The sequence below is a fragment of the Crassostrea angulata genome, chromosome 8, assembly GCF_025612915.1.
Source record: "Crassostrea angulata isolate pt1a10 chromosome 8, ASM2561291v2, whole genome shotgun sequence".
NCBI lineage: Eukaryota > Metazoa > Mollusca > Bivalvia > Ostreida > Ostreidae > Magallana > Magallana angulata.
This window is the reverse complement of record NC_069118.1, coordinates 11,960,648-11,978,548: the sequence shown is the minus strand read 5'-3', so window position 1 is coordinate 11,978,548 and position 17,901 is coordinate 11,960,648. Positions and strand designations below refer to the sequence as shown.

General features: G+C 32.2%; 3 protein-coding genes across 3 annotated transcripts; 2 read left to right on the top strand and 1 right to left on the bottom strand.

Annotated features, from left to right (window-relative positions):
* Positions 1–170: 170 nt before the first annotated feature.
* Positions 171–7,162, top strand: LOC128158078 (DNA/RNA-binding protein KIN17-like). Its single transcript, XM_052820780.1, has 10 exons — positions 171–331; positions 2,243–2,337; positions 2,751–2,917; positions 3,168–3,401; positions 4,215–4,272; positions 4,373–4,538; positions 4,743–4,865; positions 5,233–5,332; positions 5,741–5,841; positions 6,601–7,162. Exons 1-10 carry the CDS (start codon positions 212–214, stop codon positions 6,670–6,672), a joined length of 1,236 nt encoding a protein of 411 aa, XP_052676740.1. The 5' UTR covers positions 171–211; the 3' UTR covers positions 6,673–7,162.
* A 41-nt stretch (positions 7,163–7,203) lies between these two features.
* Positions 7,204–10,015, bottom strand: LOC128158088 (uncharacterized). The gene is made up of 5 exons (XM_052820793.1): positions 9,949–10,015; positions 9,424–9,568; positions 9,212–9,312; positions 8,966–9,101; positions 7,204–7,393 (listed from the first exon to the last, which is right to left on the bottom strand). The coding sequence occupies exons 1-5, from the start codon at positions 10,013–10,015 to the stop codon at positions 7,204–7,206; spliced, it is 639 nt and encodes a 212-aa protein (XP_052676753.1).
* A 1,841-nt stretch (positions 10,016–11,856) lies between these two features.
* LOC128158082 (uncharacterized) lies at positions 11,857–17,327 on the top strand. Its single transcript, XM_052820784.1, has 4 exons — positions 11,857–12,282; positions 13,260–13,526; positions 14,215–14,391; positions 16,294–17,327. The coding sequence occupies exons 1-4, from the start codon at positions 12,150–12,152 to the stop codon at positions 16,506–16,508; spliced, it is 792 nt and encodes a 263-aa protein (XP_052676744.1). The 5' UTR covers positions 11,857–12,149; the 3' UTR covers positions 16,509–17,327.
* The last annotated feature ends 574 nt before the right edge of the window (positions 17,328–17,901 follow it).

Here is a 17,901-nt window from a genome sequence, read left to right as displayed (position 1 = left end):
CTGTCAAATGATCACGATTATCATTGAATTAAAAAATATTAATATTTCTAAACATTATAAAAAACACTATATATTTAATCATTACAAAAGTTTACAGATTATCATTAATTAGAATTAATTGTTACTTTTTAGAACGATCGAAATAAATATGTACACTTTACTGAAAAAAGACTAACCGGAATTTACTCCATTTGTCTTGTTTATTTTCAAAATGGGAAAGGAAAAAGGAGGATTTCTTACCCCAAAAGCGATAGCGAATAGGATCAAGGCCAAAGGTCTCCAGAAATTACGATGGTATTGTCAGATGTGTCAAAAACAGTGCAGGGATGAGGTAAAAATTACATACTGACTATATAATTATGAAATGTCTGTTTCCTTACTATAAAAATACAGTGAAACTCAGTTATAGCGAATTCATTGGGACCTTTGAATTTACCTCGCTAATTCTGTTATTCGTTTTATCTGTATGACACATGTTTCCAGCCTTCATTCCATAATTCACCAAATTATGAGATAATTTAGTGGAAATAAAATCAGTTTTAACTATTATATGTCAATTGGTGTAATAACTTTCAACACTGTGAAACAATTCATCATTAAAGACGTAAATTGTGTTACATTTCACCACTAGAGAACTCAAAAATCATTTTGGTATCTATCTATTAATTCATTATAGCCAAGTTCATTATAACCATAAAATTTCACAAGGCTTTGTTAAGAAAGTTTCCAAGGACTTAACAAGACTTTGCTATATCCAGAATTTCACTTTATCTGTGTTTGGACTTACATTTTTTACTGTAGTTGACTAAAACTTATTTTGATTGTAAAGTGAATTTTGTAATAAAATAAATGATTAAAACACTCTATTTTTTTAAGTTCATGTATGTTAACAAAAACCACTTAAGGAGGCCGATTTGGGTTTTTTTGCGGAAAAACTACAATAGCATAACTCTTTATTTTTTAACCATATGTAATTTAAACCAACTCTAGTTTATTTGCGAAGGTTCATGAAAATCGACCGTCTGGTTCTTTTTTGGACCATCTCAAAATAGAGGTACATTTACTATAGGAATATTAGGAAACTGCATTTTCCGCACATCAAAGCAGTTTTTAAAAAATACTACAATAGCTTTTTTTCTCAAATTGTTATATATGATTAGTAATAGCTTTTCCTACCTCATATGTAAAAAACACAAAATTCTACCGTCTGGTTTTTAGTGGGGGCCATCTCAAAATATTAAAATGCACCAAATTTTGCTATATATTTGGATCATCACGAATGATGATTGGTATAATGGATTCATTCCAAAAATGAGGAAAACGTCCTCGAGGATAGCATCATTCTGTATATACAATTTCAACAGCGTACAATTTTTACTTTTTCTTTTATGTTATTTCTTATAACATACTCCTACAATGCTTCATTTTATCATAACGTCATAAAAGCGCAATGGCAATGCTCCCCTACCACACAACGTAAAAATCGTGTTAAAAATAAAAATTTCCTTTAACAATCTAAATATTTTTATCTTTATTTTGTTTATTGTGTTCAATTTTATAAATGATATCGAAAAAAATTCATAAGAAGTATAAATCAACAGTATTATATTAGAATGCGCAAAAACATGCGCAATGCAAACTAAAGTCGGCCTCCTTAAATATGAAATTTTTTATTGTTGATATGAGATTTTAAAGGAGCCTTTGAAATTTGAATGAAACTAAAGAAAAAAAATTGTATTGACAAATGATCAGTCAGAATAAATGCAGCATGTGCAAGTATGCAACACTGGTCATGAATTTCTAGGGCTGGGACGATACTGTACTTAGCTGATTCGGTACATATCACGATACATGAGATGCGATACGATACATTGCAAATAAATGAAAACGTGAATAAGGGTTTAAAATTTATTCAAATTGTCGATGAATTACCGCATGTCCAAAGTTATTTTATTATGCTTAAAATGCACAATTTACAAAGTACTTTAGTCTCGTATACACTACTTTTTCATAAACAAGTAATCCAAATGTTTTCCACACTCCAGATTTCGCTTCATAACAGTTTTGACAACTTTACGAGGTTTTCCGCCATCATTGTACTTTCATCTTAGGCGCGCAGACTAAAAATAGCCGATATATGAAGCTCGGATATTTTTGGAAAATAAAAAAAACGTTCGCTTAGGTATCTGAATGTGTAGAACATACTATTTACATATTATATACCTGTGGCAATATCTTACAGAATGGTTTCAAGTGCCACATGATGTCGGAGTCACACCAGCGTCAGCTGTTGTTGTTTGCCGAAAATCCAGATAAATACATTGATGATTTCTCGAAGTATGTCTAACTGGATTCATAAAATGCTAATTCCTGGCTAGTCATTAATTGCTCCTAATATAATCAGATTTCAAGGAAGTATGAAATTTGTTAAAATTAAATAGATCTGAATTATACAAGAATATAACATGTTATTTGAAAACATTTGCTTATTAATTTGTATCATTGTTGGTGTAATTGGAGATCTATTCTTTTAACACACACACACTTTCCAAATAAAGTAAATGGCTGTTTGCCCTTAGTTTTATCACCATGATATTATGCAATCTTTAAAATGCTTTTTCTCATAATTTAAAACAGATAAATCTGAATGAAAAAAAACAACTTATGGATGAGAAGGTAAAAGAGACATTTTATGATGATTTTTAATATTTTCTTTGTTAGTTATATGTTTTTAACATTTTGAAATTCAGGGAATTTATGGATGGATATTTAGAGCTGCTGAAGAGAAGGTTTGGCACAAAGCGAGTCAACTGTAACATAGTTTACCAGGAGTATATAGCCTACCGTGAACACATCCACATGAATTCTACCCAGTGGGAGACCCTCACAGAGTTCATCAAATGGCTAGGCAGAGAAGGTACTGAAATCATTAGTTTTAAGTCTTTCTATTTTGAGAGCAGCGTTTATTTTTACAAAGAAATAAGGCTTTTAAATTCCCAGAGTATTCATCACTTTTTTTAAAACATATGATTATGGGATCCTTTCAAACCAAAAAAAAAGCAAGCTCTGTTAAGTTTATCTGCATGCCTGTGATGATAATTGTGATTATTACGTACAGTAATGCTGTAAAACACTTTTTTTAAAGATATATGATTGTCTGATTTCAGGAAAGTGTGTGGTAGATTACACAGAGAAGGGCTGGTTTGTACAGTACATTGACAGGGACCCAGAGACAATAAAGAAACAGGAACAAACAAAAGCCAAGGAGAAAATGGACATGGATGATGAGGAGAGGACAGCAAGCCTCATACAGAAACAAATCAAGCGAGCCGCTGAACAGGGAACCGTGGCCAAAGACGTGGAGTACACAGAACTCAAGAGGGAAAGCGAGGAGGAAAAAGGTGAGTGAAAAAGGTGGAATACACATACCTCAAGTGGAATACACATAACTCAAGTGGAATACACATAACTCAAGTGGAATACATACAACTCTAGTGGAATACACATATCTCAAGAAGGAAATCGATGGGGGAAAAGGTGAGTGAAAAAGGATGAATACACATAACTTAAGAGGGAAAAGATGGGGAAAAAAGGTGAGTAAAAAGGGTGGAATATATATAACTCAAGAGGGAAAATGATAGGGGAAAAAGGTGAGTGAAAAAGGTGGAATACACAAAATTCAAGAAAGAGAGAAAATGATGGGAAAAAGGTGAGTGAGAAAGATGGTATACACAGAACTCAAGAGGGAAAAATATTGGTAAAAATGGTGAGTGAAAAAGGTGGAATACACATAACTCAAGAGAGAAAATGAAGGGGGAAAAGGTGAGTCGGACAGCTTAATGACTGAGTTATGCCTGTATGTTTTACCTCAAGAACTTTATTGGAATTTCTATTGTCTCTACATTGTAGCATAAATATAGGACTAAATTTAGTCCTATTAGCAATTACTTGTACTCCAAAACTATTAAAATGTTGTTAATTATTGACCATAGTCTTTTGCACTTTATAAGACAAGTCCTAGGTGCCAGTACATTCTCGCTGTATTGTGTAGGTTCATGTACATGTTTCACGTGGGGAGTGATTGAGGAAGACAATAAAGTAATCTTTTGCTCAACAGTTATTACTTGTAATTTATTCAGATTCAACATATTAATTGTGCATGTAACATATTTTGTTAAATGTATTACAATTTCATTTTGATTAATTTTTTTTAGTGTCACTTAATTTTTCTGGCCTTGTGTCTAAGAAAAAGGATGAACAACCACTGAAAAGGTAGAGGGGTCGTTGAGTTAAATGTTATTTCATTCAATTTTTAAACATTTAGTTCATATTAAGTTAATGTTTATTGATTGCTTTTTGTACTTTTGAACAGTTCAGAAAATCCTCTTGCTGTAAAAAAGCCTACAGAGGCAGAGAAAACAAAAAAGAAAGCAAGCAGATGGGAAAAAGAAGAGCCTAAAAAGGAGGTAAAAAAGGACCCCTTTAAACCACCAAAACCGGGAGAGAAAAGAAAATCTGCTTTGGATGAAATCATGGAGGTAATGAGGGCCAAATTAAACTGTCATATTTCCCCCCCCCCCCCCATTATTCTAGATAATCATAATATATGTTTAGTAATTTTAGTACTCGTTTTCATATGATAAAATAAAGCTATGTAATTAACCTTCATGTTATATTTCGACTATCACTAATGTAAGAAAAAAAAGGAAACAGCCAATAAAGTTATATGCCTATGAATGTAGTTTGAAGAGAAAAAGAAAGAGAAGACAAACAGGAAGGACTACTGGTTGACAGAGGGAATTGTGGTCAAGATCGTCACAAAGAAACTCGGGGAGAAGTTCTACAAGAAGAAGGCAGTGGTCAAAGTATGTTGTGTTCCTTTTGACACTAACTAAAATTCAGTACATATTAGTTTGATACATTCTCACCATTTAAAATATTGAAATCACGGTCATTTTTGTTAGAGGAACATTTCATTGATTTTTTATGCGAAATGGTTTCCTGAGTATTTAATATGGTGATTTATAAAAAAAAAATACCGTAAACAAATAACCATTTACAAATGTCTTTAATCATGTTAATGAATTCATGTATTAGCTAAATAAACAAATTTTAATCCCTTGTAAATATTTCTGCTCTTATAGCACACCAAGAATATTAATTTTCATGTAGAATACCAGTATGTCAGTCTGGAGGATTGTCTGGATTCTGATGGAGATTTGTTTCTTTTAGGAGGTGCAGGATCTATACCGGGCTGTGATAAAAACAATCGACTCTGGAGACAAGATCAGAGTGGACCAGAATCACCTAGAGACCGTCATACCAGCACAAGGTATCAGTTATCTCATGTTTTATAATCCTCACAAATCATCGACTCAGATCTTCATTTAAACTTTAAAATTCCCAAGCTCGTATCAAAAGACTAAGAGTCCATGAATTTAGAGGAGATACAAATTTTTTAAATGTTATAAACAAATATCAAAAACCATTTGACATATAAGTATACACTCGCATGAAAACTTATAGACTTGGGTAAAATTCAAAAGCTTGCAGCAAAACTGTAAAGAAAAGTCCAGGAGAAGTATCCTGAATAAGTAAGGATCCAGTTAGAAAATCCTAGATAAAGACTGGTCGAATAAAAGTTTATGAGAGGAAAAAAACCAAGACTTTACTATGAGGGAAAGAACAGTCAGATATACACATAGTTGCTCAACAAAGTCATTATATTTTCTGTTTTCAGGTAAATTGGTAAAAATAGTGAACGGAGCGTACAGAGGTTACGATGCAGTATTGGAGTCCATTGAAGAAAAGAAGTTTTGTTGTACTGTGTCCATACACTCTGTGAGTATTCATACAATAACACCATCAAATCAGCTGTCAAATATACAGACGTAGAGCAATCAAGAATTATTTCACTTCACTTTGACCTCAAATGTATATTGTATTCTCAGTGAAGATATCATTATCAGTGAGATATCTAATAAATAATATGTAATGAAAAACAACAACAAAAGTGCCAGGTACAGGTGATTTTGCTTCTTAATAAACATAGCAAAATATATTTTTATACCCCGTAGGTTTTAAAAATCTATTTTGCTATGTTTATTAAGAAGCAAAATCACCTGTACCTGGCTATAAGCATCAATTCATGATTAGCTTGTTCTTGTTTTACTGTATGTTAAGGTGGTATTGGATGTCTCTATGTTGTGATGTACTATTTATAAAAAAAAACCCCAATAAAATCAAGCATAATTTTATAAACAGTTTCTTTTCCAAATTGTTACATATCAGCATTGTGCAGTGGGTTAGAATGTTCACTATGAATCTGTTAGTCATGAGTTCAAATCCTGCAGGGGATTTAAAATTTTTTGCCTTTCTAAAAATGTTAAAAACATTTTTTTGTGTAAAATATTGTGAAATTTGAAAATTTTAAACCAGTTAAAGTATTTTAGTTATAATGCACTTTAATTAGTCCTCATTAATATCAACAGGTGTCCCATACCACCTTAAACACAAATATCTAAGGCAAAACACATATTGAAGGATCGTTATCCAAAATCTTAAAACTTTGTAATTAATTGTTGCATTTGATAATTGTAGGGTCCACTAAGAGGGCGTGTCATCGACAATGTTCAATATGAAGATATAAGCAAAATTTATCAACCAACGTGAAAAGTGAAAAAAACTTTGCATTATAATTTCAGGAAAAGACAGACAATTTTGTTTGTATGTTGAAATATGTATGACAAATATGTTGAAATACTTCCGCTAGGATAGTCATATGATTATATTTGTTGAGGGTCAACCCAGATATTCCCAATGTCAAGGTTGACCCAGTCAAATTTCAGTACATGTAGACCTGTATTGTTATTCCATGGCATATGAAAAAGCTACGTTTATTGATAGTAAGAACTGTACAGCTAAAACATGAACAGGTTGTTTTTTGTCTTGTACTATCCTATGTAGTTGTACATTTTTAATTCTTGTACACGCAGAATATAAAGTTCCTCTTTTAAATCTCATGTCCATAAAACTATCATAACATAAGTGTTTGCAACATTGGTTTTAGAGTAGCACTTTTGAGCTCACCATTGTTATTACTGTTTTGCAAAATTTGCATTTAATGTGTGTGTATGAAAGAAATAAACACTGATGAAATACTGGTATGTCTCTCTATTCAACAAGTTCTATTATAACATTCTGCTATCTGTAGAGTTGAAGAATATCTTGTAGTTCGGTTAAACAACTGCTGTCTAGATCAAGAAGATTGACTTTGTACTTTGCTGGGTCTTGGACCATGTCTGTGAACACTTCAGTCATAGCCCTGTAACCCCTAGGGTCACATTCAGACTGCAGGGTCTTCAGAAATGCCTTGAGTGAAGTTGTTACCAGCCTGAAAATTAAACAGTGTCCTCAATACAGTTCAATTTTAATGCATATTTAAAGCATGAAAAGAAATTGGGTAATTGTTATACAGCGTAAATATTACCAGGAAAAATAAAGTTACTACTTGCAATATATATCCACTGCATTCTTGTTTTTTGAGTCTATGTTTAAAACCTAAACCAGCTGTGTACTCTGCATTCCGAATATGCTACTACTCCCATGTAAAGTTTTGAATAGTTTGAAAAGTTGAAATGCAAATATACGTAGTACTAGTAACCAACGTTTTTCGATCAATGCGGCCTTCTGAACTGCAATTATATTTTGTAAACGTATTTAATAACTAACTGTAATGCGCTTGGCGCAATACAGAAAACATACATATAGAACTATTAAAGTTCACAGCACCAAATTCACCAAAAGTTCTTTTGTTGCTCACTATACAAGGCGACAGTGATTGCACTGATTAGACATATTAATCGAAAAACATTTAATATTTAAGGGACATGGTGACACACAAGCTCATAATTCAGCAAATATCGAATTTTTACACGATTTCCTTATATTTTATATATCAAATGAAAGGATGAACTTTTGAAAAATTACGGTCTTCATAAGTAAATAAAAATCAAATTTAAGAGAGAAAAATAGAATTACGCGGCCAACACAAAAATATTGAGTTTTCCTTCCGCTTCATAGCCACGCAAGCGCTTGGGAATGTAAATACTGCAGCGTGGCTTACATCATGAGTCAGAAACCTCTTATGGAAACATGATGTCTTCAAGAACGATATATTTATTAAGATACATTCTCTATAAATGCATATTTCTTACACAGTCATCGAATACCTTCAAATTCAAATTCTTTTTTTAGTGTGTCAATCCTATTGTTACTATTTTTGGACAGAAATCACAATCACGTGACACTAAACCAATGTCCAAAACAACTCGGTTTGTTTACATGTGCAATTTCCGGATAAGTTTTAATGACCTGTAAATTCATAGGCGATGACTTTTGATGCGCGAAACCTTCCGTATGATGAAATCTCGAGTAGCTCTTTTTATTTCTGTTGTCATAATAGAAAAGTAAAACATCTATTTTGAGTCACCGTGCCACTTAAAAAAAATACATAACCTTATGTACAGAAATTTTGCAACAATCGCTACTTTCAAAGTCCACATGAAGCATCAATGAAAGCATTTTATCGTTTATATTTACATGCCTCTTTTAAAATGATTGTAAAGAGTAAGAAAAAATAACTAAATTATTGTTAATTTACATCAGTGCGTTAGATAAAAGAAATAACTAAGTGGTCTAATAAGGGAATTTGAGTCTGACAGTATTATGATTACTTAGCATTTCGTACAGTTTGTGATTTTTCTAAGGTTTCTGAAAAGTTCGACAAGTCGATAAACTGGTTAGAACTAAATCGTGTATATTTCAAATGGAATTATGAATCACAACCGGTTTTCTTAAGAAATAGAGAGGAAAATGCTCGGAAGATGTAAACATTTTTTATTAAATATTCCGTTCAGAAATAAAGAATGAGGATTAATGACATGATGATGGCAACGTGACGTACTTGCATACTCCTTTTCGCGCCTCCTCCAGGGTTAAGTCATCAGTCGGCTTAGGGATATTTTTTATGTCGGCAATGCTTCGTATTATGTTATCTCTAACACTTTTGTTATTGGCACAAGGCACCAATTTATCTAACTCTGTAAAAATAAAAAGTTTTTCTTTAAAATAAGATAATAAAAAATCAAACTGGTTTGCGTCATTATTCGGTATGTTTGGAAATAAATGGTGCATTAATTTGCATAATTACCCTTAGCAGTGGTAGTCATACAAAGTCGCTGAATGAAACCATCGTTGTTAAGCAACCAGTCGTACGATTGGCCCGTTTCCCCATGTTTGTAATTTGTAGATCTAAATAAAACATCAAAAATCTAAATCTTAAATTGTAATTGTAATTGTACATCAATCTAGAATTAATGATATTGAGAAAATGGATTTTCTACTCTGGTTAACAGCACATACTTGCAAAATTCAGTGAAAAATCTAGCTGGAAATTTGTAGTCTCCCATAACCAAGGAGCTTATGCTTGGAAAGTCTTTACTCTTGAATTTGTAGTCACTTTTACAGAAGTGGTCGTCTTCACCACAAAACTGTCTTTGGGTCTCCACTGTAACGATCAATGTTAATAAATGTGTTACCACACACACACACACGCACAGAGAGAGAGAGAGAGAGAGAGAGAGAGAGAGAGAGAGAGAGAGAGAGAGAGAGAGAGAGAGAGAGATTTGTGTATTTTGTAACTAGCAGGGATTTATTATATTTTGTGCACAAATCGTTCCATCGTTTGACGATAATTCAATTTGTGCCTTCAGCACAGATGTTTTTTTTTTGTCTTGTAATGATTCAATTGTACCTCAATCGGACCGTTACTTACACAAACATCCTTAGTAAACAAATAAACAACCAAACCAAAAGAAATGCAATGAACTACTTGTAATTAAAAAAAAATAAAAGAATTGTAAAAAGCAAATTGCAGTTTATATTTACCTGCGTAGATTAGACACAGACTAATAATTATTCTTGTTAGATACATTGTTTGTCTGCACCTTAACATTGAACGCCTTGTCGTTAGATGGAGATTTAGATCTCATTGACAACGAGAAGTCAACGATACTAATACGGATTTCCGGTCGCTGTCCAGTTTTCCGTTGGACCATGATTTAGACATTCGTACAGATATTTTTTAAAAGTGGGATCTCTCAATGAGTGCTTCAAAAGGTTCATTTACATGTGTGATGTTTTTTAATATGAGCAACAATTTTTGCTATACTATTTTTTTTAAAACTGAAATTTTGTAGAGTTCTAAACCTTTTGTTTATCATATACATGTATATTTAGTTTTGTTTATTTTGCCCTACATCTTTTTAATCTACTTTGATTATTTTTACGTTATCATGGAAACGTTATCTTGAAAACGCCTGAAAAATACATGCATAATATCGTTTGTCGATTTCAAATTACACCTGTTCGGGGCCATAACCTGAACATGAAAAGGAGAATGGCTAAACCGTAATGCAATACTAGTAATGTAATGTAAAAATAATAATTACGTACAAACTCGAAATTACACATAAACATATTATTACATTATTATTAATTACATATTACATATTATTCAATATCCTTAAGTAAAAGAGGCCTGTATAAAGACAAAGCCAAAATATGTAGACTTACTCTTTACTAAATCAGTAAGTTTTAGGTAAATCTGGTGGCAATTTGTTGACCATCCATCCTCCTTAATAGAAATACCGTAGGATCATTGCAAGCTGGATACTATTTGTTTCAAAGTTTTTGAATTTTTAATGAATTAAAAATACATGTACCTCTTAAGATATTGATGGGACAATAGCTGGTGTCTGTAGAAAAACCTGAGAGGAAAATATAATAATGGGTACTTTTTTCATTACAAACTCCGAAGAGTCACGATTTGTACCTCCCCGATACATTGTTATCGATTCTAGGACCATTTACATCATCAACGTGCAATTATAGAAACGATTGCTGTTACGTAATTTATACTCATTGATGTATACAAGTAATAAAAACTTATTTTGACTCAATACACATGGAATAAATTGAAGTAAGTGATGAGAATATATAAAACTGTATTGTAACGAAAACAATACACACACACACACACACAGCCTGAAGTTGGGGTGTGTACATTTTAAAAACAAATACAGGTTGGCGGCCTTGGTAAAAAATAATGTACGTTGATGAAAAACACAAGAAACATTATATTGGTTAAAAAGACTTTGACTCTCTGCTTTAGGACGTTTAATCCAATCGATAGAAAAGGAAACTGCCGTGAGGAAGAAACCTACTCCAGTTCCAAGGAGAAAAAAGGGGCGATTCCGGTCTGATCAGAGAAAATACAAGATCTTTAATAAAGTCGTAGTAAAAATTGCAAAGGTCATGTATTTAAATTTAATTTCACATCAAAATGAAATCTGTTTTTTGTTTTATTTATTTTTAATTGTGGATATAGAACGAAAACAAACACGTTCAAAGGTAATAGCGACAGATTAGCATAAAACCTAGTCATTTTTATTGTATTGTTTATTACCAATAACCATGCGATTCATAGGTTTAACATATATACATAAATAAAGTGGACAAACATATGTAGACTAAACATTTTTTATAAACAACATAATCTTGTATTAGACTGCGTGTGCACATAGCAGTGTGCAAAATGTACATGATAAAAGTAAACAGGATAATGAAGAGTATACTCTCAAAACAAAAACAATAATTATATTTACTTAAAAATTGTACATATACAGTTGGTATTGGATTTGTTAAATATTCTTGTACTTCAGAATTACATAAGTGTTTATACATCATACATTTGGGGGAATTTTCAAATTTTCTCGTATAAATATATCGGTCAACTTCTGCTTCACTTCAAGTAAGAATACATGTTCATTTTAACAGTTCCATACATATCCAAAACCAAAATTGTTAATCAATTATAAATAATAATTACAAATTCAGAAGTGCAGGTACTTAAAGAAAATCTCATTTCACAAAGGATTTTAATAAATGCTGACAATATTTCTGAATTGTTATGGCGTTTAACGACGTACAGATCCTATTAAATATTTATTTGCTTCATTAATTTATTTAAAGTGTGATTGTCTTAAAGAAATGCATTAATTGCTCTGAGCGCCGAGCACTTTCTTTTAATGACAGATGATGTAACAAACCATTGCCGACATATATATGACAGCTGTTATTATTGCCATCAGTTCAGCGCCATGATGTGTACCCGTACATTCACGCTGATTCTTGGACTATTTTACACCACCAACAGAGTATGTAAGTAGATTCATGTTACAATGATAATTTATTGTACATGTACTTATTAGTATGGAATGAAAAGCATATTTTTGTAATTATTTATGCAAGAAAAAATGTAGTAAGAGTGTGTAAAAAAAGCCAAACGCAATCACTGACGGGAATGAGAAAGGCGCAACTTAAATAAAATAAAAAAACCCCTAAATATTGTTAGTTTGGGAACAGATGGAGAGAGAATAATTTGAACAATCTGACAAATCCACTTTTAAACTTTTTCTGCTGTCGCAATGAATTAGAAATATAATCATTTCGAGCAATTTAAAAAATATCACACATCAGAAATGGATAACTACTTAAAGAAAATTAAACGTTCAAAATTGTCTTCGTGGATTTTTTAAATTTTTGATCAAGTTAGACAAAACATTAACAAAACCGACATGATCTTTCTGTGCAAGAATAAGGGAACATCATTAATTTGATGTTTTTATTAAAAAAGATGAGTTTGGAGTTACAACTGAGTATATTCGAGATTCCTACATATTAAATCAAAGTACTGATAGTACTGAAAAGCGCTAACCCAGCTTCTGTATTTATAAAAAGATATATGTATATAACATTTCAGCTTCTGTATACGCACTATATTTCCTCGACACTGCATGACAGGCCCTGCAATGATGTATGTTAGCCCCGTACATTAAATTCACAATAGTCCGTACATTAGATTCACAATAGCCCGTGCAGTTATGTGCATAAAACCCTGAAACTGGTTCCCTAACCAGTTTGAATGATGTATACTTCTGCTCATAGGGGGCGGTTATTCGATGCGCCGGAAGTAGAAGTCTAACGATAATAAAGCGCTGAGCATGCTTAGCGCTTTAAAAATCGGAGTGCTTACATTTTAAAAACTTAGGGTTATAAGGAAAAACAGTGATACAATAAATATGTACATTAATACAATTCATGTTATTCATCACTACGTGTCTTATTCTTTTTGAAAGATTCGAATCACATCACCTTATGGAAGAGAAACGAAAAATTTGATGATAAAATATTTGCGAACCAACTTAATGTCACTGAAGAACCTCTGCACGCTATGTCTGCGATATCTTGCGGACGACTGTGTTCCAATCTCCCGAAGTCCTCGGCTTTTTCCTATCAAAACAATGGCTGCTACTGTTACAACAGCAAACCAACGAACAATCATCCAGTAACAATTCTGAAAGGAGCTGAGTTTTATTCTAAAGAGCCGATTGCAAAATCTATTGGTAAATGGTCTTTACTGTACAGAAGTTAATCATACTTATCTATATTCCATAAAGAGTAACCAGGTCGTTTTCCTGCAAATATCCAAAACTATCTAGAGTTGTATGAGTATGACACAGCAGAATGAAATGTATTTGGTCAGTTAAATAGTGAAAGACACTGCACACATACTAGTATACGAAGTCAATTTAATTTTAATGAAATAAAGGAGGATGAATGGTCAACAGTCAGGTCAGGTCGACCTTAAACTTTAAGATATGATTTTTTAAGCTATAAACTATAATTTAAGGAGGCTGGGGGTCAAAATATATAATATAAAAACCATCAGATTTCGTTTAAAATTTTATATGCGATTTCGAAAGCTGTCAACTTCTATTTGGTAAAGAAATATGTCATATAATTTTTTTTTTATCATTTTCCAATATCTTAATATGGAGCTCTTATTTAAAAGGAGATCAATATTGTCTAAAATGGAAGCTACTTCCTAGCCCACTTTATCAAGAAAAAATCTACGACATTTGAGTATGTTCCTATTTCTCCATTTAAAGCTCTTCATCTAAAGGAGATCAAGAAAGTCAAAAAATGGCCAAGACCACCAGCACTCCTTAACCAATTCAATGTTGACATGATACTCTTAAACTATTGAACAATTAGAGAGTTTTTTCTGATTACTAGCAATTTATATTTCAGAGTGTGCGCACAAAATTTACACATACCTTAGTGACGTCAATCTCTGCTTGAAGGATTATACCGATCTGAGGAATTTCACAGACGCTGCCGATAAATGCCAGTCAGACGGGGCCGATCTCATAACGATAGACACTGCTGAAAAACTCCAGGTGTTTCCGGGACTTCTTTCCATCAATCGTATGTTATATTCAGCAGATACAAAAATTCAAAAATTAATAATAGCACAGAAATGTCTTCAATTCGTCGTTGAACTAGATTTATTTGTAAACTATGATTGCATTGGTATTTACTTGGAAATGGAAGGCAAACCCCTCCCCCCCCTCCCCCCCAAAAAAAACCAAAAAAAAAAAACCAAAAGAAAACAAACCTATTTTTTCAACGAACAAAATTTATATAAACCTAACGAACTTAAATTATTACTTATTATTTCAATAATGAGTTTAAGGGGGATGTGCATTTGAAAAAATAAATAAAAACATTTCTTGAACTCACTTGTGTTCGTCCAGAACTAACTAAAACTGTTGCCAAAAGATAAAAAAGCAATAAATACGATGTTGTACATGTTTTTTGAATGCAAATTACGCATACAAGAGCAAAACAATGCTTCTTTAAATCATAAAGAACTGCACAGGTACAGACTTAAATTTAAGATTTAAAAACCTAAAAAATTATGAAAGCAGTTCATTAGTGTCGATTCTACAACCAGCTGTTGATAAAAAGATAACAACATGCTTATTTGAGTTGTAACTTTGTCTTAAAAGAGGGTACCCTATCCTTCAAATGGGTATCAAAAACCACCAATTCGCTGGGGATTTGTCTGTGCCTTTGGAGGTAATTTGAAGTATTTTCATTGAAAAATATATGTTTATTATTTATGTAAGAAATATTTTGAAGCAAAGTTACTACATAAATGTGCAAGATTCGGCCTTTTATCCAACAAATGGTTGTAGAGATGAACCCCTCTGTTATTTTTTTTCAGAATTTTAAATCTTTAGAAATAAGTCTGCAGCTGTTCTTAGATATTGAAAAAGCTTTGTTTTGTTCTTAAACCCCTTATTTGCATACAAAAACATGTAAAGCCTCATATTTATTGCTTTTTCATCTTTTGAAAACAGTTCCATCTTGAACAAATTTGTTCGTAAAAAAGCACTGCAGTATGCAGCCGTGTGCCCCGAACAAACTTGAAGTTTAGGAACTATGTTGAATATATATATATATATATATATATATATATATATATATATATATATATATATATATATATATATATATATATATATATATATATATTCTTCACTAGAGATACCTTTTTTAAACTAAAAAATGTCAAATATCTGACTTGTTCCCAGGGATATATCAACATATCTCTTTCAAAGCCTAATCTCTTTTATTTGGCATAAATTTGCTGCATATCTTTGTTTGATATTTAACCCTCCCCCTTCAGTTTTTAAACCGGGTCTATGTTTCTTTTGAGTTACTTATTATAGACCAATCCACATTTCACAAAAGTTATGTCTCTTGGCCACCATCTTTGAGGAAAACCCACAGGTTTTCCACGGTAGCTTTTGTAGTTTAGAGATTTGTAACTTTGTCATTTGACAATAAAATTCTGTTTTTGTTGTGCATTTTGATTGCCCGAGGATGGTAGATTTTATCACAGGAAGCCCAAATATTTGGTAGCATAAAGAAGAAAAAAAAATTTGGTTTTTCCCTTTTGATCTTTGGGTTGACCCCGCAAAGGGAAACAGCTTTTGCAAAGTGTGGACTGGACTATCATATATTGTTGAAAAAATATCTACGGACAACTCTATCATGTCAAACATTTTCTTCTGCTTATGCATAGTTTACAATACTAGAAGTGATGAAGTCGTAAGCACTACTGCATAAGAACTGTGCAAAGTCATGTGCACTCGAATTATACTCAATCTTAAATATTTGGTAAATTGATATATTACAGATATATGATATAAAGACAAAAAATCTTTAAATAAATCAAAACAATAAATAACAATTAACCCTCTAACATGTAACTAACGTAGATGGTTTGCATATGTTTTCTTTACTCTTCTAATCAATTAGGTTACTACTGGATTGGGTTGGAAATGAAAGACGGCTGGAAATGGACTCGTAACAGCTCATTGGTATTTAATGAAAGTCTGTGGTTTCCTGGGGAACCTAACTCCCGAAAACAACTTTGCGGATCTTTCTTATACCGATATGTCGATGAAGTTTTAACGACGGGTATTTTTGATAACTTGTGTTCATCAGAATCAATGTATATCTGCGAATTGTAAACTGTTAATTCAATTCGTGTATATCATAATGACATTGTGATACATTTATTGTATATTCGTAACAAGTCCAGACAAGAGAGAATATAGTACATTTTTTTAGTGTATACCATAAAACCTTAATTGTCCTAGCATTGAAAAGTCATGAGAATTCACACAAAGTATCATGAACCAGTAAATAATGAAATAATATGCATGTTTACTGTTTTCAAAGGAAAATTATAACGTCAGCTTCAGGATTATCGTTTTTCGGGAAGATTGACATTTTCTCATAGCCTTCAAAGAGGAATATGTATGTAGACCTGTCGAACACAATGAAATGAGAATATCTTTATATGAAAACACAAGATAATTATATCATCTGAATTTGGTTGTAGCGACTGCTGTAGACATATTTACCATTTGAAAAACTAAGGAGAAATCTGTGTCTTTTGCTAACTTTGAAAGAAAAACGGGATGTGTAACTACGTTAGGAGGGAAATTAATACCGATTTTTATCGTCTAGTATTCTTGTGTAAATCAAAATATCTAGTACATTAATTAAATATACATTTTAGTTTCATGATATATTCAAAAGCTACTCAAAAAGGATGAAATAGTAAAATAATACAGAAACTAATACTTCCTATTTATCTTTCATATATTTTTTGATGTGCGACAAAGTAAACCTTAGTTTCTGTATACAAGTACATGCATCATTACCACGTGCTCTACAAATGATCACACATAAACTAACAAAGATTTATAGCAAGTTGCTTCGAAGACAAGAAATTTATCGACCATTTTGATGCACGACACTGTGAAATTTTGTTGGTTAAACATTTATTATTGTTATACTTTCATGTTAAATACTGAAATCTGATTGGTTAAGACGCAGTTAATAATATTTACTATTACCCTCAGCGTTAGCAACGCACTTGGCAACGGGTAACATTAAAAAATGCTACATGCGCGAAAATTATGCGCGTACGGTTCGCTGTAGAATTCACGTTATTCCTATATAAAAGCAGTAAAATTTTCTTAAAATTTTAAAAAAAGACATTCAGTATAACAAAATAAATAGTGCCTGTTTGGGAGGATAACAGTTGAAATTGACACCCCTCGAAAACCATTGTCAACCTCCGCTTCGCGTCGGTTGACAATGGTTTTCTCGGGGTGTCAATTTCAACTGTTACCCTCCCAAACAGGCACTATTTATATAATATCAGATACTAGCATGGCCAGCTCTCGCCGTGTACCATACCTCGTCAGTGCTTTATTACGTCACTTTTCGAACAGAATTTTATGTTACGCTAATAATGCACTGGCGAGATATGGTTCAAGACGAGAACTGGTTGCACTCCATTTTGTTCTATAATTGACAACAAATAAGGAAACAATTATTATTTTCTTGATG